This window comes from Narcine bancroftii, chromosome 8, assembly GCF_036971445.1.
Source record: "Narcine bancroftii isolate sNarBan1 chromosome 8, sNarBan1.hap1, whole genome shotgun sequence".
Taxonomy (NCBI): domain Eukaryota; kingdom Metazoa; phylum Chordata; class Chondrichthyes; order Torpediniformes; family Narcinidae; genus Narcine; species Narcine bancroftii.
Window position 1 is genome coordinate 44488488 of NC_091476.1, and position 19947 is coordinate 44508434.

General features: G+C 46.2%; 1 protein-coding gene across 6 annotated transcripts in view; it reads left to right on the forward strand.

Annotated features, from left to right (window-relative positions):
- Positions 1–19947, forward strand: part of mcf2a (MCF.2 cell line derived transforming sequence a) — a 111871-nt gene that overhangs the window by 89699 nt on the left and 2225 nt on the right. For 5 of the 6 annotated variants that reach the window (XM_069893538.1, XM_069893539.1, XM_069893541.1 and 2 more), the window contains 6 exons: positions 1204–1425; positions 2870–2962; positions 3986–4064; positions 10732–10829; positions 15691–15803; positions 19411–19511. In XM_069893538.1, the coding sequence (XP_069749639.1) occupies positions 1204–1425; positions 2870–2962; positions 3986–4064; positions 10732–10829; positions 15691–15803; positions 19411–19511 (706 nt within the window). The remainder of the gene's footprint in view (positions 1–1203; positions 1426–2869; positions 2963–3985; positions 4065–10731; positions 10830–15690; positions 15804–19410; positions 19512–19947) is intronic. The other variant, XM_069893540.1, reaches the window with a different exon arrangement.

The following is a 19947-nucleotide window of genomic DNA, read 5'->3' on the forward strand; positions in this document are numbered from 1 at the left end:
ACCGATTGATCACCAACTCCTTATGTTAATTCATCACGAGCGGATCGATGCATTAAAGATTATAAGTGTGTTGCAGTCTATCTTTACATCTTGATTTATCAATGCCTCCAGCTGCAGCAACTTCAAGCTGTACTTGGGTTTAGCTTTAAATCAGGAGCTTCCTTCTGAATCAATCCCATGTCAAATCTTGGCCCTCTAAACCTCTCCTCGAGGGTTTCATGGTTCAAGAGCAGATTGTTTAGCTTGCGGTTGCTTCTTATATTCTGAGTTATGTTCTAGCTCCTGAGCAGGTTGTTCATTCATAATGTTGCAGCTGTGTAAACCACTGGTTCAATCCCATCTGGAGTATTGTCCCATGACAGAAAGGATGTGGAGGCTTTAATTAAGTTTAATTTTAATTTAGATGTACAGCACGGTAACAGGCCATTTTGGCCCACAGCCGCCCAATTACACCCAATTGACCTACAACCCCCTGTATATTTTAAATGGTGGGAGGAAACCCAGGCAGACATGGGGAGAATGTACAAACTCTTTACAAACATTTTGGAATTTGAGCACCGGCCCCGACTGCTGGCACTGTATCAGCTTTGCGCTAACTTCTACGCTAACCGTTTTTGGAGAAGGCAAGAAGAGGTTCACCAGGATGAGAGGGTATAAGCTGTAAGGAGAGGATGAACAAATCTGGAATGGTTTCCCTGGAGCATCGGAGGTTGAGGGGAGACCTGTCTGAAGTGCATAAAATTACGAGAGGCATTGGCAAAGAAGACAGCCAGAAGCTTTTTCCCAGGAATAAAATATCAAACACTAGAGGGCATAGGTTGGAGCAGGAATGTTTAAAGGAGATGTGTGGGGTAATTTTTTTACATAGAGAGTGATGGGTGCCTGGAGTGGGTTGCCAGGAGTAGAGGTGGATGCAAATTTGAAAACTTGGAACAGGTAGATCAGTGCAGATTTAACAATACACAAATAAGCTGTAGAAACTCAGCAGGTCACACTGGGAGCAAAGGTTGACCAGCGTTTCGGGCCCAAATCCTTCATCAGGCCTGTACCCAAACTGCTGGTGACCCTTTACTTCGTACAGACGCTGTGTGACTTGCTGAGTTTCTCCGGCATTTTGTATACTGCACTTGACCCCAGCATCTGCAGCCTTGCTTGTTTAACTCGATGCAGAATTAATTTGCTCTGTCAACTTGTGTTTGGCAGGGAAATCTGGAGGAGTTTGGGCCAGTGTTAATGCAGGGCTCATTCAACATCTGGATAAATCATAAGAAAGGACCCACCAAAATGAAAGACCTTGCACGTTTCAAACCCATGCAACGTCACCTCTTTCTGCACGAGACCGCGCTCGTCTTCTGTAAGAAACGGGAGGAACACGGAGAAGGTTACGACAAAGCACCCTCCTACAGCTTTAAACATTACTTAAAGGTGAGGTGAAAAACCTAGTCTTCTCCAGTTATCTTTCAGGGGTAAATTCAGCATTCCTGCTGCTCACGGATCACCCTCAGGTCCAAGAGGTCTTCTCTGGAACCTTCTGCCTGTTGGGGGACAAGGGAGGAGAGATGGTGAAGAAGACGTTTGACAACCTTGCCTTCACCTGCATTGAGTAGAGGAGCAGGTGTGTCATGATACAACAGTGCAGGATGTAGTTGCGACCACACCTGGAGTATCGCCCAGCTATGGGAAAGATGTCGTTAAGTGGATGGGATCAGAGAAGATTCAGGGGGACTGGGTGGGCTTGAATCATAAGAGGAGGCTGGATAAGCTGGGGCTTTCCTCCCGAGGTCATAGGAGGCCGAGGGAACCTCGTAGAGGTTTCTAAAATCCTGAGGGGGAATCGTGGGGAATGGAAATCTTTGTCTGAGGGTTGGAGTATCTGAAACTGAGGTGGTGGAGGGAGGGGGGGGGGTAAGATTTAAAGAGACCTGAGGAACACCTTCACATGGAGGGTGGTTGGTGTGTGGGGAAAGAGCTGCTAGAGGAAGTAGTATAGGTGGGGACATTGCTTGTCAATTCAAAAGACATTTGGTCGGGTACATAGGCAGTAAAGGTTAAAAGTAAATCACAAAATTCTATTGAAGTATAAAAACACAACGCTGGAGAAGCTCAGCAGGTCAAACAGGGTCCTTTATGTAGCAAAGATAAAGATACAGAACCAATGTTCCAGGCTTCAGCCCTTCAGCAGAGGATACGGGCCGAATCCTGACAAATGGAACGAGATCGGTTATAATTGACAAGTTGGGCTGAAGGGCCTGATCCATGCTGTAGAACTCTGTGAGTCTATGTTTAGGGAATTGAGGGATTTTGGGTTGGGACTGGAACAGGCACCGAATTGGAAAGTGAGTTGTGATCCGGAGCAGACACATTGGGTCAAACGCTCCAGGTCCGAAATCCACTCGAGCTCTGTCAACGGCAGAGATTGGAGGTGGTGAGGGAATCCACTAACCAGGTAGTGATCTGATCTGTATTTGCCGCTCACCATTAAAGTTCCTGAATAGATGCTCTGTGATTAGTAAGGGATTGCTTAGGGTGGTATGAGAGTGGGAAGGGAGGGTTGAGAGCCACTGCTCTAGACCCAATTGTTACTGAAATATTTTGAGAAAAGTTGTCATTGGCCCATTTCCTTTGGAGTTATGAAACCATGCACATAACAAGTCAGTTAGGTACAACTAAAACAGTGGTTTTCAAACATTTTATTTCCACACATACTAATCGCAGAGCACCTATGCAATAGGGACTGCTTAAGATGGTATGAGAATGGAAAGAAAATGTTTGAAAACCACTGCTGTACAGGGACCTTCGATGGAAGGTCCATTGAAGTGACATTCCTCCCAGAGGAAAACGATGTGATCTCTTGTATTTCACTTGACAGATGAATGCTGTTGGCATCACTGAGAATGTGAAAGGTGACATCAGGAAGTTTGAAGTCTGGTACAGCGGGCGAGAGGAAGTGTATCTCATTCAGGTATGGTCTTGTCCTACCTGTCTCCCAGACCCAAGGGGCAGGGTGAATATTGGACTATCATGTTACAGAGTTGAGGCAAGGCCAGCATTTTACTCTCTATTTGAGTGGCTCTGCTCATTTGGAATGCTCCAGAAAAGGTGCATCCATTGGAGATGGGGAACAGTTCTGGGATTTGATGAAGGATTAGGGAATATTTCCAAATCTGTTGAGGAAAGGGGCCACTGGGTATGCACCAGTTGTCCAGTGAGGAAAAACTAAACAGATGAGAATCTGCTCATTGGATTTAGAAGAACAAGAGGTAATTTTATTGAAATATAAAAGAATGTTGGGAATCTGTATGGAGTTGGTACTGGGGAAGAGAAGGTGTTACCTCCTTGGGCATTCTTGAAGCAGATGGCAGAACAAGGGGGTGGTGAACTCAAGACTTGGATCTTCCCTTAGTGTGTTTCTGGGAGTCCTGGCCATTGGCAGCTGTGTGAGCAGAGTCCCTGGGTATATTCAAGGTACTGAGTGTTGGATACTTCCCTCGGAGTGTTGTGTCTCTGGGAGGCCTTGCCATCGACAGCTATGGGAATGGGGTCCCTGGGTACATTCAACATTGAGATAGATTACTAATCGGTAAGGAAATCAAGAATTATTGAGATGGTGAGGGGGAAAACTTCGAGGAATGCTGAATCAGCCTCGACTCTACTGAATGGTGCGGCAGGGTCAAGGGTTAATGGCCTAATCCTTTCCCTGCTTCTTACACACATGTTCTGAAGGTCCCATTGACAGAATTGAGATCCCCAATGCAGTGAGGTGACAAGGACTTGGATGGATTGGAGACACCATCGGTGATGATGTGGGCAGAAGGAGAACCTCACTCGTGGTGGTCTGGGGCCTTGCCCTTGAACCTTGTGAATCGGGCACATGCCCAGACAGTTGTCTGTGTTGATGTCGGTGGTGTGATGTGAGCTTGTGTTTCTGCAGATCTGTGGTTTTGTTCTCACCTTAACGTACTTGGTTTTATCTGTCTATGATCAGGCTCCCACCGTGGATGTGAAGACGGCCTGGTTGTGTGAAATGAGGAGAGTGTTGACAAATCAACAGCAACTCCTTCGAGGTACAATGACTGGGTGAAGGGGGGTTCCTCATTGTCACACCACCACTGCAGATCTTTCAATAGAGACATTCCAATTGCCCTCTCTTAACACATTGATCAACTTAAATACTCTATTGAACTTCTATGGGACTTCAGTTAAAATTGTATGTAGAACTTTTAATGTTAACATTTCCTTATAACTTAAATCAGAATTCAAAACTCAATACCTGTATAACATAAAGAAATGTGTAAATCCCTTGCACGTCTTCCCTTGTTAGGGGCAATGCCCACTATCTCAACAGTCACACAACCTGTAGAGAGAAGTAAAAAGGTACACAATGAATTATGATTGGGAACACACAACTAAGAGGGGCAATGGAAGAGGGAGATTCCTATCGAAGGGCTCAGGCCTGAAGCATTGACTGCCTTTTAGTTCCTATGGATGCTGAGTGACCTGCTCAGTTTGTCCAGAACCTTTGTGTATTGCACTCGCCCCTAGCGTCTACAGACTTTTTTGTTTAAGCTTCCAAAATGTGAATTAGATTAGAAAAACAAAACAAAGGATAAAGAGAAGGGAAATAATTGGGGGACCATGTAAAAGAGAGAAATTTGATGTAAATAGCCTTCCTTGACATATCATTCTGTAAAATACTTGGCGATGTAAACTGCAACACATCCAAAAACCAGGATTTGGAATGAAGGCCCAGATCTGGACGGGTAGGGGTTAGGAGTCCTTCCATGCTGGCAGACATTTCAGAGAGAACTTGGGTTCCACACCAGGCCACTGGAGATGAAGTTCTGTTGTGAACAAAGGCCAAGTCAGACAGAGCAGGTCTTGTGCACTGTCTGTGGAAAATCCATTGGGAAGGAGAGGTGGGGGGTGCGTGTGAACATCAGGAATGGAATGGGAGTCAGGGATGTGAGAAAGGGCGGAATGAGGCTATGGAGGTTTTGGTTACAGGGATTTAGCTGATAAATGGAACCAAAGTATCCAACCCTCCATGTCAGGGCCATTTATCTCATTGAAAACTTCCAGAGCAGACATAAAGAGGCAGATGGAACGTTCATTGACTGTCAGAAGACAGTCAACCTCCTCATCACCATGCAGATCAGATTCCTCTGTTCTCAGGCTAAGTGTAAACACAAACCATCGACACCAGCTGGTGGATGTTGGGTTTAGTGTAAAGACGATGCTGTAGCGGCCTGTGGCCTGTGTCTCGGGCCGACACAGGAAATGGCCATTGAACGCGGTGACTAGAAAAGCATCATGCGCCTATTTCTATAGGCCGCTGACAGAGCGGTGAAACTGGCCAATCACTGCTGCTAGATCACAGGGGGCCCAAGGGCCTGGACATCCGAGGTAACCAATCGGCAGCCGGCCCGCTCAAGCTACGTCCCGGTGGTGATGTGGCTGAGCTGACTATAAAAGGTAAAGCTGCCACTGGATGTGTCAAATATATTCTACTGGTGTTTGTGTGTGTCTTTCTTCTCCTGTGGATTCGAGCTACAACCTAGCTGTAGCCATAGCGACCTTGCTACAGTGGTGACCCCGGCTAGTCCAAATGGTGATTTGGACCCGAAGATGGAAGAGCAACCTGCGTTGAAACTGCCCAGCATCTGGACATCACAACCACTGGTGCTGTTTTAGAAAGCCGAGGCACAGTTCACCATTTGACGGATCTCCGCTGACAACACGTGCTACCACATGGTCCGTGCCCTCGATCAGGACACCACAGCCTGCATCATCGACGTCCCAGAATAAGGAAGGTATGTGGCCATCAAAGAGCTGTTAACCCGCATTTTCATGCTCTCAATTGATGGTTTTGGGGACAGGGCCCCTTCTGGCCTCATGAGCGACATGCTCGCTCTCAAGGATGGCCATACCTCCTGCTCACTGTTCCAGCAGATCTTCCTGGAGAGGTTACCTGAGGACATCCGGCTGCTCATTACAGAGGAAGACGTCGATGACCCCAGGAAGGCGGCTGCCCGAGCAGACCTGCTATGGGTGGCAAAGAGAGACACTTGCGCTTTGCTCAAGCAGGTGACAGCACTGCATCAACAGCGCCCGGCCAGAAAGACCACCAACTACCCAAACGCCACACCCCACTGGTGAGCAGTACTGTTTCTATCACTGACGGTGGGGTTCCGAGGCTGACCGTCGTTAATGGCTGTGACGACCAGCCAACTGCATAGACTGCTACACATTCAAGACTCCCTGTCAGGCTGACGTTTCTTGGTGGACACTGGAGCATAATACAGCGTCATTCACCCAACCAGCCTGGAGGCCCTCTGCAACAAAGTGGTCTGGGAGCTCTGAGCGGTAAATGGCTCCAACATCCGAACATTCGGCACCCGCACCATTCCCCTACACTTCGAGGACAGGCAATTCACTTGGAAGTTTACGGTGGCGGTCGTGCACCAACCATTACTGGGTGCAGATTTCCTGCAGGCCAACTCACTCCTGGTGGATATCAAGGAGTGCCGACTGGTGCCCGCCAAGATATTTCAGTCACTGAACTCACCAGCCCCCACCTGTGCTGAGTGAATACCGCCAACAATGAATTCGCTCAGGTCCTAGCAGAATTCCCCTCATGGCAGGACCCAGTAAAAACATCCAATGGACCCAGGAGGCGACCGAGGCCTTCCAGGCCACCAAAAACGCCCCAGCCAACCCTACCCTCCTTGTGCACCTGCGGACAGAAGCCCTGACCGCCCTCACGACAGATGCCTCCAACACAGCAGTCAGAGGTGTACTTGAGCAACTGGTGAATGGATAATGGCTACGGCTGGCCTTTTTCAGTGAACATCTCAGGCCACCAGAGCTCAAGTTCAGGGCCTGTGATAGAGAACTTTACCCTTATACTTGGCAATTCGGCTCTTTCGTTACTTCCTGGAGCGCAGGAAGTTCAAAATTTACATGGACCACAAACCCTTTAACTTCGCCTTCAGTAAGGTGTCAGATCTGTGGTCAGCCTGGCAACAGCAGCACCTATCCTACATTTCTGAATTTACAACACGCTGCTGTGTGACACCTTGATGGGTAAACCTCACTCTGTCATTCTGGCTGCATGTAAGATACAGGTTTTTGACTCATCCAAAACTTCGCGCACCCCGCCATCAGGACTACTGTCAAAATGGTGGCGAACAAATATGTCTGGCACGGCATTTGCAAAGAGCTTGCCCTGTGGGCCAGGACTTGTACTCAGTGCCAGTCATCCAAAATCCAGATTCATATTAAAGCTCCACCACAGACATTTGAGCCAGCACGTCGCCGTTTCAGCCACGTGCACATTGACATTGTGGGGCATGTTACCTTCTTACAATGGTCGACGGGATGACCAGATGGCCAGAGGCGATACCACTATTAGAGGCTTCCACAGAAGAATGGGCACGGGCTTTACTCAACACTTGAGTAGCACATTTCGGGGTCCCCGAACACTTTACATTGGACAGTGAGGTCCATTTCACTTCCAGTCTGTGAGCCGCCTTAGCCCACGCCCTGGGGACCCAACTCCACCACACCATGGCGAATCACCATGGCCAACGGTTGGTGGAGATGTTCCAAAGACACCTTAAGACAGCCTTAATGTCATGGCTTACCAGACCTAACTGAGCTGACAAACTCCCTTGGGTTCTGTTAGGCATCTGCACCGCACCCAAGGAGGGCCTTGAGGCATCCTCTGCCAAGTTAGTCAATAGCGCACCCCTAGTTATACTGGGCAAATTTGTGACAGCCCCTGAAGACTTAGGGGAGCCCCCAATGACCACATTGTCCCGACTATGCAAGCGCCTAAGCACCCTGACCCCCACTAAACCTAGACCCCACGGCCAACCCTGAATTTACGTCCCAAAGAACTTTACTGACTGTAAATATGTGTTTGTTTGGCGCGGGGCTCAGCGGCCTTACGAGGGACCATACCGTGTCATCAGACACAATAGCTCCACCTGTTTTTTGGACATTGGTGGCAGGGAAGAGACCGGCCTACTTGGACTTTGACCAGCCCATTACTCCCTCCTAAAAACAGTGCCACGATTGCTGGTTTTGGGGGGGTGGGGCTCGTGCAGTTGCCCGCGTCTTGGGCCGACACAGGAAATGGCCGTCGAACGCGGCGACCAGCAAAACATCGTGCGGGCTGAAACGCCTGTTTCCATGGGCCGCAAGCAGAGTGGTGAAACTGGCCAATCACCACCAGTGGATCGCAGGGGGCCCAATCTGGACCAGGGCATCCGAGGTAACCTCAAACCACACCCCAGTGGTGACGCAGCCAAGCTGACTAAAAGGCAGAACTGCCACTGAATGAACTCAGAGTGTGTGTGTATGTTTGTGTGTTCTCCTGAGGATTTGAGCTACAGCCTTAGGGCTATAACTGAGAGGTATAACTTAGCTGTAGCCATGGTGACCTTGCTACAATGCAATAAATTATTTCATGAGATTAGTGCAATATGAGGCTGCTGTTCGAGAGGTTGGAATTTAACTCAGCTGCAGAATTCATCAGTGACACAGGCAAACAAGAAAATCTGCAGATGCTGGGGTTGAGTACGATGTACAGAAGTGCTGGAGAAACTCAGCAGGTCACCCAGCATCCATAGGAAGTAAAATGCAGTCGACGCTTTGAATTCTTGACTGCCTTTCTCCAGCAGGTTTATCTAATGTCAACAACAATACCTCTGAGGTCACTTGCTGATTCTTCTTCCCCTCTCCCCCACCAACCCCCACCCCTCCCACATCCACCCCACACCCAGGAAACAGAAGAGAGCCTATGTGAGTTCAGAGGAGAACGATTCCGATCTCATAAGACCTGTGCTGTTGGAAACCTTCCCCCTATCACTGCAGCACCTTGCAGCACAGACTGCAGGCCTCCCACTTCGTCACTCTAGTCTGGCCAGAATTGGGCGGTCCTTTACTTTGTAGGTTTAACACTCTTGTGCATTCGAGTACAAGCTGCAGTTTTTAATCATCGCTAAATAGCAGGTTATGGTCTGAGTTCTTGGAAGCGTCTGTTCGTTTGAGGAAGGCTGTTGCCAGAGTTCCTGTCCTATGTTGATCTCTTTGTATTGGAGAGAGGCCACCACTATTGAGGAGCATGATGTGATGTATTCAAGAGGAAGTCTGACACTGCTCTTTTATTTCCGGCCTTACAAATTTAGATGTGTCATCGTGCATTTTGAAGAAAGCAGACTATTTGGGAACTGGGAAGTGTGCCAATGTAGAGCAGATGGGATGAGTCTTGGACCCGTGCAAGGTTTTGTACTTTGGAAAGTTAAATCAGGGTAGGACTTGCACAGTAAATGGCAGGGACCGGGAGTTTGTGGTAGAACAGAGAGACTTCAGGATCACACTTAAACAGTGCCTTAACTTTTGTCTTTAAAAGTTATTTTCAAATAGTTGCCTCTTTCTCTGAAGTATATCCGCATGTGCTGCCATTGACTGCTGTGCTGCCAGCTGTCTGGGGCCAAACTCCAGGCTCTCGCTCAAAACCTCTCCCCTCCCCTCACAATGATCTTGGAACATAGACCACCAGACCCTCGAAGTGCACAGAAGTGCTGGAAAAACTCCGCAGGTCATGCAGCAAGTCAGTCCGCGGGCCTAAGCCCTTCCTCAGGAATGTCAGAAATCAGACAGATGCCTGGATAATAAGGCAGGGGGGAGAGGAAGGAGACAGGCTCACAGGTGGATACGTGTGAGGGGAGAAGTGATTGGGGCAGGAGGCAAGCTCACTGATGGAAGGAAGGGTGGGAAACTTGAGGAAGGGAGACAGAGGGGTAGGAAAAGGGGGAGACCAGAGCAGGGGGTTAGCGGGCACTGGATGTCGATCGTGAAGCCGTCTGGTTGGAAACGGCCAAGGCAGAATATAGGAGCAGAAGTCGGCCATTCAGCCATAGAGTCCGCTCTGCCATTCCATCATGAGCTGGTCCATTCTCCCATAACCTTTAATATCCTGACTATTCAGACACCTCTCAATCTTTGCCTTAAATACACCCTAAATATTAAGCCTTAATATCTCATTATGCAGCTCCACATTGGGTTTGATAACGTTCCTGTGAAGTCTGCTGTTGTGCTCAATTCAAGGTTGCAAAGCACTTGGAGAGGTTGATGGTTGGTCAGGGATTATGTTATTGAGGGGGATGGTGGAGATCCAGGTACATAGAGTTATGGGAGGGATTGGTTGTAGTGGGTGAATAATCACAGATGAGGTGCCGCCCCATCACCCGACCTTTGAAGAGGAGCATTGTATACCTTTGCAGTGTTGTTGTTGATCAAAAAAGTTAATTAAAATAAAATCTTTCATTAATTCCTGGGCTGTGGTTACCTTTCACTGCCCACCATTGAAGGCGTAGTTTGGATGGTGGCTTTCTGAATGACTCTACAAGCATTGCCAATTCACTTTTGGCAGACATCAGTGACACCGTGTTGTGGGGGGGGGGGGGGGAGGGGGGTGGGGAACAGATTGGGAAAAGCTGCCCCAATAAAATTAGTGACTCGGTGTTTCCAACCAGTGACCATGTTCACTGGGACAGGTGTTGCAGACTTGGTTGAAGGCAGAATCTCCCCAGTATGATGTGAACCCACCTGCCCCCCCCCCCCTTCCCAACCCCACCAATGCCGTGAGAGTGTTCTATATTCTTCTTCCTCATTAAGTCTCACATTGTGATGGGAATGAAGGGGCTAATTGTTTTCTTCTTACAGACTGGGCTGGAACATCGCGGTTTTTTGAAGGATCAGAGGGAATCGAGGGCTGGTCAAGTAACAATGACACAGAGGAGGAGGAGGACTCCAACCAGCTGGTGAGTGGTTCCCTCTGCCAGGTGGGACTTAACACGGGCATCCACATTGATGGGTTTGGGGATTGTGACTCAGGGCACAGTGGACAGAGAGCTGCTGGAGGGACTCTGGGGTCAAGCAGCATCCGTGGGTAGAAATAGTCAACAGTTCAGTTCCCGCTAAAGGGGCCCCGATCTGAAACATGCTGCCTGACTCCTGAATCCCTCTAGTGGCTCATTGCGGAAGATTCCAGTATCTGCGTCTTGTCTACAGGACCTGCACAGTGAAGGACAGGGCCTTGTGACTGGTGCAAAGCAGAGAGATTGAGGCTACAGGTGCATCATTGTCTGAAGGTGTCAACAAGGAATGCTGAAGGGATCAGTCAAGGAATCGAGTACAGGAGCAGAGATGTGATAACTGTCCAAGAGTTGGCGAGACCATACATGGAGTTTTTATTTTTAAAATTTGGACATAAAGCATGGTAACAGGCCATTTCGGCCCAAGAGTCTGTGCCACCCAATTTACACGTATACCTCCAGTATGTTTTTGAACAGTGGGAGGAAACAGGAGCCCCTGGAGAAAACCCATGCAGACATGGGGACAATGTACAAACTCCTTACAGACAGAGCAGGTCTCAAACCCTGGTCCAGTCCTGATCACTGGCGCTGTAAAGACGATGCGCTAACCGTTCTGGTTGAGAGTGAAACATGAAAGTATGCAGACGCAGTGATTGTAGTTAAAAACAGAAATGCTGGAGGAACTCAGCAGGTCTCGCAATGTCCATAGGAGGTAAAGATCTATATGGTAACTAATATTTTGAGGCTGAGCCTTTCCTCAAGGTATGAGTAAAAAGCAGGCAGGTGCCTGAATAAATAACCTGGGGAGTTCTGGTCGCCCAGCTACAGGATGCAAGCCAGGTCTCAGGATGTTGGCAGGACTAGAAAGCTTGAGCTACAAGGACAGATTGTAGAGACTGGGGCTTTTCTCTGAGAGTGTGGGAAGCTGAGAGATGTCCTTAGGAGACCTACAAAATAATGAGGAGCATCAATAAAGTCTTTTCTCCCCCAGGGTAGGAGAGTCTAAATCGAAAGGTCATCGTTATAAGGTGAGAATGAAAGATTTAGAAGAGACCCAAGGGGACAGGTGGTGGGTGTGTGGAATGAACAGTCAGAGGAAATGGTAAAGATGGGGACAATTACAACCTTGAAAAGACGTTTAGGCAAAGCCTCATGGATCATAATGGGTAAGGCTGATATGGAAACAACGCAGGCAGGTAGGACTAGGTTAGATATGTACCTTGGCCAACAAGTGGGCCTGTTTCTGTGCTGTATAACTTTAGGATTCTGAGTTTATGCATTGCTTGAATAACAGAGATCGAGCAACCCTGATCTGATTGTGAATAATTTAGAATAGATTGTTCATCAAGAGCTGTTTCTCAAGTCGCGTGCCGGGGAATGGTGGGGGCTAGGTACCAGCAAAGGAATGCTGGATGATATCCACATTCCAGAGTGTGGGACCTTCCTCTGACTGAGTAGGGTGCAGACAGATGTGTGTATAGACATCCGGAGTGACACTCTACTGCACTCTAGTGGGTGATCATGGCAGTGTCAGTTACACAAGAAATTAAAGGAACCTCAAGAGTCTGCAGGTGCTGGAACCCGTATGTCAAACAGCATCTGTGGGGGAGACTCAAGATATTGACAATTTCCTCCACAGATGCTGCTTGACTTGATGAGTTCCCTCAGCTGTTTTTTTTTTGCTTATTTTTCTTGTTCGACATTGTCAGAGTGTTCCCTGATTTTACCGCTATTCCCTAAAGAGCTCTCCCATCCGGGGCCGGACATGATATACCCCAGGTTGCTGTGGGAAGTGAGATAATAGTAGCTATGATCTTTGGCCACAGGAGAGATGCCAGAGGATTGGAAAATGGCAAGTGTAGTCCCCTGGTTTAAAAAAGGTAATAGGGAGAATGCTAGGAATTATAGGCCAGTGAGTCTTACATCAGTGGTGTGCAAAGTATTGGAGAGGATTCCCAAGGATAGGATTTATGAGCATTTGGAGAAGTACAGACAACTCGAGGATAGTCAGCATGGCTTTGTAAAGGGAAAGTCATGCCTCACGAGCCTAATTGAGTTTTTGGAGGAGGTAACAAAAGAAATTGATGAGAGTTGGGTGGTGGATGTCATCTACATGGATTTTAGCAAGGCATTTGACAAGGTCCTCCATGAGAGACTCATTCAGAAAGTTATAAGGCATGGGATCCAAGTGGTAAGGATCTTTGTGATTTTTATAAATGACCTGGATGAAGAGGTGGAAGGATGGGTCAGTAAGTTTGCAGATGATATGAAGGTTGAAGGAGTTCTGGAGCTGAAGGTTGTCACAAGATAAAGGAACAGAAGCAGGCCAGTAGGCCCATTGAGTCTTTTCTGTGAATTATGCTCACACCTAGTTCGAATTTCCAGCCTTTTCCCCATATCCCTTGATACCCTTACTAATTAGATACTTATCAATTTCCTGTTTAAATTCTCCCAATGATCTGGCCTCCACCTCTGTGTGCGGCAGTGAGTTCCACAGATCACAAACCTCTGACTAAAGAAGTTCTTCCTCATCTCTGTTTAAATGGATAGCTTCTAATTTTAAGACTGTGACCCCTTGTCCTTGATTCACCCACCAAGGGAAACATCTTATCTACATCCACTCTGTCAAAACCTTTCAAAATTTGAAATGTCTCTATGAGATCCCCTCTCATTCTTCTATACTCCAATGAATACAATCCAAGAGCTGCCAAATGCTCCTCGTATGTTAACCCTTGCATTCCAGGAATCATCCTAATAAATCTCCTCTGCAACCTCTCCATCAACATCACATCCTTTTTGAGATGTTGTTGGAGCGGGTGCAGAGGAGATTTCAATAGGATATAGATAGGATGCAGAGTTGGGGGAGAAGTGGCAGATAAAGTTTGATCCGGATAAGTGTGAGGTGATGCATTTTGGAAGAACAAACCAGAAGGGTTAATGGTTGGTTACTTAAGAGTGTGGATGAACAGAGGGATCTTAAAGTCCAAATCCATGCATCCCTCAAAGTCGCTGCAAAGGTTGATAGGATCATTAAGAAGGCCTATGAGATGCTGGGCTTCATTAATAGGGAGATTGCATTCAAGAGTTGCGAGGTAATGTTGTAACTCTACAGATCTCCGGTGAGACCACACTTGGCGTATTGTGTTTCATTCTAGTCACCTTATTACAAGAAGAATATGGAAGCTATGGAGAGGGTGCAGAAGAGATTTACCAGTATGTTGCCTAGAATGGAAAATAAGTCTTATGGGGCAAGGTTAGCAGAGGTGGGACTTTTCTCTTTGGAGTGTAGAAGGATGAGGGGAGGTTATGAGAGGAGATTATGAGAGGCATAGATAGAGTGGACAGCCAGCACCTGTTTCCCAGGGCAGGAATAGCAAACACCAGAGGACATGTACAAAATGAAGGGAAGGAAGACATCAGGGGTGTTTTTTCCCCCCCACAGAAAGTTGTGGGAGCTCGAAATGACTTGCCAGGGATGGTAGTGGAGGTTGAAACATTAGGAGAATTAAAGAGACTCTCAAAAAGCAAATAGAAGTTTACGGGGTAGAGAGGGTTTAGTACTTTTTTTAAGTATATATATGGGTTATCACAACATTGAGGGCTGAAGGCCCTGTACCGTGCTGTAGTGTTCTATCAATCAAATGTTTGGTCACCAATGTTAACATTGCCAGAGCAACTAGGAAGTTACTGGGACTTGAAGAACTGAGTTACAGGGTAAGATTAAACATCTTAGGACTTTATTCCCTGGAGCATCAGAGAATGAGGGGAGGTTTGATAGAGGTATTCAAAATTATGATGGGCAGAGATAGAGTAAATGAAAGTAGGCTCTATCCACTGAGGTTAGGTGAGATACAAACCAGAGGATATAGGTTGAGGCTGAAAGGGGAGATGTTTAAGGGGAACATTAGGAGAAAAATCTTCACACAGAGAGTAGAAGGAGTGTGGAATGAGTTGCCAGATGAAGTGGTGAATGCAGTCTCCATTTTGACATTTAAGAAAAAATTGGACAGATACATGGAGAGATATGATCTGGGTACAGGTCATTGGCATTAGGCAGAATAATAATTTAGGACCGACTAGATGGGCCAAATAGCCTATTTCTGTGCTGCAGTGTTATATGGTTCTAATAGAGCCACTGCCTCACAGCATTAGAGACCTGACTTGGTTCCGCATGTTCTTGCTGAGACCATGTGGGTTCCTCGGCACTTAGGTGCTTCAGTCTCTTCCCATATCCCAGAGAGGTGCAGATCAGTGTAAACTGCCTTTCTGGAAGCTGAGATGGTGGAAAAGTAGTATGGGAAACAGGGAAGTAAGTGGGGGGTGGTATTGATGGGATTGCTCTGACAGCCGGTATCGGTTCAATGGGCTGAACAGCCTTGCTTTATTTCAAACAACAAAGGACAATACTGTACATGCTCATGGAGGTGTTGTGCTCTTAGATAATCATACATATCACAATTTTCTGTCACGTGAATCCTTGACAAAGGTTGACATTTGTTATGTTTTATCTTCTGTTTATTTGGATATTTGTGTACATGAATTCCATATCTCAAATTCTTTGGTGACTTGTGAATTCCATAAGGGCAAATTTCTGTTTCCCGAGTTGCCATAAAGTAGAGCACATTATAAATATAAAATTTGTGAAAGTTGCTCTGGGGAGCTTAACGTGCGAGAGGGGTTAACTGTAGGTTGTTGCAGTGAATTGAACTGGGGTACGCTTGAGAAGTGGAGTCAAGGAATATCTGTAGAAATGGCTTCTTTGAGCCTTGTGTTATATTCTAATTGTACTGTGCATGGACCATTTCAGTCCCCTGGGAGGTACAAAGCTCATGCTGATGCCCAAAGCCAAGACTCTGAAGAGATGTTGATTAAAACTGGGGACGTGGTGCAGCTAATGCACGAGGACGGTGAAGGACAGTGGTAAGTTTACCCAGCAACTTTCAGTGATGAGGGACAGGAAAAGGTCACTTCCTGCTGGATGATCCTCCCGACCTTTATCTGTGTCAGGGGGAGGTCACTTTGAACCATAAAACAGTATAGCACAGAAGGAGGCCTCTTTGGCCCTTCTAGTCTGTGCAGAACATTTTTCTTTGCCTTAGTCTCACTGACTGCACCCAATCCAGAGCCCTCCAAGCCTCTCCAATCCACGTACCTGTCCAAATTCTTCTTAAATGTTAAAATGGAGCCCACATTCACCACATACAGCACCTAATAGGTTGAATCACCTGACATTTTCTAATTTCGGAAGCTACTGGTCAGTACTTAGAGGGGAGACCTCCTGGGATCACCAGGTGCTGTAGGTTTCTGTGAAGGGCACTGGACAAAGTGACGACTCACTGTCTGCCTTACAGTAAACAAAAGTTAAAGAATTTCATGTATGTTAGTCTTTTTCAATATTTTTTCTTGGTTTTATCAAATAAATGTTCCAAAGGTACATAACAATAAAATAAAATATTAACAAATCTTGTAAACACGTAGTACTGAGACCTATGTTACATTAAAAAGTAAGATAAAAAGTAAAACACTGTACTAAATATCTAATTCAATCCCCTCCCTCGGAGGCTACTGACTAACAAAAACAGTCCACTACTAATAATAAAAAAAAGGAAGGTAAACATTGGGTTCAAAAACCAAAAACTAGTTAATCTTACAAATTTTGAAGATAATTAAGAACCCCATAAAGAAACAAAGTTAAGATTCATTTCAGTAGTGGAACATCTAAGTTTTTCCAAAGTCAAACATGCCATCATATCAGACAACTGCTGAGTATGACTGGGAGGGACAGCATCTTTGGCTCCATTCTAAATGTAGTATTATGTGACAATAATGGAACCTTTACCTTCTTTTCCACCTCAGCTGATAGCTCATTCCACACTCCCACCACTCTCCGTATGAAGAAGTTCTCCCATGTTCCCCTTAAACTTTTCCCCTTTCACTCTTAACCCATGTTCTCTGGCTTGTATCTCACCTACTCTCAGCAGGTAAAGCCTATCTACATTTACTCTGTCTATCCCCTTCATAGTTTTAAATACCTCTGTCAAATCTCCCATCATTCTTCTACGCTCCAGGCAATAAAGTTCTAACCTCTTTAACCTTTCCCTGAAGTCTGGGCAACATTCTAGTAAATTTTCTCTGCACTCTTGCTATCTTATTGATATCTTTCCTATAGTTAGGAGACCAAAACTGCACAAAATACTCCAAATTTGGCCCATCAATGTCTTATAAAACTTTACCAAATCAATACTTTGATTTATGAAGGCCTGTGGATGATCCTCCCAACCTTTATCTGTGTCTGAGTGTGTGAGAGTTTGAATTTAAATTTTAAATTTAAATTTAGACATACAGCTATTTTGGTCCAATTGCATCCAAATGATCTACAACCCCAGTACGTTTTGAACGGTGGGTTGAAACTGGAGTCCCCAGGGATAACACACGCAGACTCGGAGAGAATGTACAAGCTCCTTACAGATAGCGCAGGATTCAAACCCAAGTCCTGATCGCTGGCGCTAACTGCTATCCTATCCGTGCTGCCCCGTAGTTTGATGGTGACATTTTCAGACTTTACATCAGAACATGGTGTGGGTCCCACTCAGACCTGTGCAGGACAGGCCCCTGAGGCACTGAAGGTGTCATCATAGCGATTTAGGGGTTACCTTCTTCTTGCTTCTGCAAATTCAAGTAATTAAGGAGGACGGGCAGCTTCTGTAAACTTGGAACATCAGGGAGCTGGAGGAACTCAGCAGGTCAGGCAGCATCTGTGGAAGGCAATAGATGGTTGTCATTTTTATAGGGTAACCAAATAGGGTAAATATAGATAGGTTTTTCCCACCCAGAATAGGTGAGATACAAGCCAGAGAACATGGGTTAACAAGTCCAATTGTAGAACGAGCTGATGCGGACACACACATTTTCCTCAGAGTATTTGCTGATGACATTGAAGAAGGCCATTTGTCCCATGCTGTTTCCAGGGCAGTCCCATATTTCCCTGCAACTTATCCTCCTTCATGTTCCAATCTATCCCACACACTAGGAGTAATTTGCAGTGGCCAATTCACCCATCCACAAGCACATATTGGGGAATGGGAGGAAACCCACACAGGGAACGACTGTCGACTACACACAGAGCATTAGAGGTCAGGATGGTGCTCTGAGGCAGGGGTATTAATGAACTGAATTTTGCATTGCCATGTGCATTGACATAAGGCAATAAGCTTTGTTGTGCGTACTATCCAGCCAAGTCAACCCATCAATGATTACAACATAGATGGCAGGAACACTAGGTTTTCCAAGTTTAGGGAATTCCCATTCCAATCCAATTCCACCAGTTGCATCTGTCCTTTACCTGCTCCATTAAGGACATCTTGAAGAGGCTATGCCTCAAAATAGCAGCTTCTATTATCAAAGGCCCTCACCATCCAGATCATGCCCTATTTTAACTGCTACATAAGAGCAGGTGTAGGCCATCCGGCCCATCAAGCCTGTTCCACCATTCAACAAGTTCATGGCTGATCTGATGATCGGCTCATCTCCACCTACCTGCCTTTTCCCCATATCCCTTAATCCCCTTACTATGTAAAAATCCATCTATCCTTGTCTTGAATATATTTACTGAGGTCGCCTCCACTGCTTCAGTGGGAAGCCAATTCCATAGATTCACCAACCTCTGGGAAAAAGCAGTTCTTCCTCATCTCCACTCTAAATTTACTATCCCAAATCCTGAGGCTACTTTCCCTAGTTCTAGTCTCAGGGAGGAGCTACAGGAGCCTGAGGACACACACTCAACATTGCAAAAAGAGCTTCTTCCGTCCACCATCAGATTTCTGAATGGAAAATGAACTAGCCTTTTGCCTTTTTTTGTATTGATTATTTAATTTTTAAAATCTTGTATTTATGGGATTGTAATTTATAGTAATTTTGCACCTTGATCTGCACTATTATTCCTGCCTCAAAACAACACATTTCATAACACATGCTCATGCAATAAACCAGATTCAGAATTCTGCTCTATGGTTGAAACTGCCCGCTCCCCATGGTCTACCTGTCTCCATCTCTCTCATCTGCATCTGTCTAGTATCCTATCAAGTCAACCCTCCCACCCCACCCCCCGCACCGCCCCCTGCCTTGTACTTCCATCTCCCCATTCCATTTTAGTCTTGACAAAGGGTCCCGACCTGAAACGTTGACTGTCCACCCCTCTCCGTGGAAGCTGCCTGACTTGCTTCTCTTTGACCACTATAAAGGACCGAATATGCTGCCATCTGCTATCATGGACAGATGTTTGAATCTTGAGTTTAAATAGTTTGTGCGAACAGCCAGAGGTTTTTGGGAGGCTGACCCAGAGGCCATTTCCTCCAGGTTGTGGATTTATTTGTCACTTGATTTGAGTGACATGCTCACACCTCATCCATTTAGGCAGGGTTAACCATTTAAATGGTAGCCTGGGTGCTGCAGAGGAAACTGGTAGAGGGGAGTAGATTCAATGATAGAAGCAGCTTAATAATCAAAACTCTCTTTATGCCTTTCAAAGGTTCGTGAAAAACCTCAATCGAGGACACCAAGCTTGGATTTCTGTCAACAGTTTGCAGATTATTGTTGGTGATTGTAGACCTCAAACCGCTGGATCATCAGGTAAGGGGCAATTTCTTTGAATTTAGCCCTGTGAGTGACTTGTTCACCTTTCACATTTGCCCATTTACTCTACAGAGCAATTTTAATTCCTTTGGAATAGACCAGAGGCTTAATGTCCCTTGCACCAGATCTGGATTATGGCTTGTCTACTGTGTCTGATAACCACAATGGTTCTTTCATGGGAGCCAGTAGATAAAGTGCCTTGTGGTTCAGTGTGTATGAGGGAGATCTGCTGATCTCTCCATGAACTTCTGACCATTTATGGCATGTTACTTAGACCACAAGACTTAGGAGCAGAAATAAGCTATTCAGCCCCTCAAGTTTGTCCTGCCCTTTACTCATGAGCTGATTAATTTCCCCACTTTCTCCCTGTAACATTTGATACTTTGTCTAATCACGAACCTACCAATCTCTGCCTTAAATACACCAAATAACC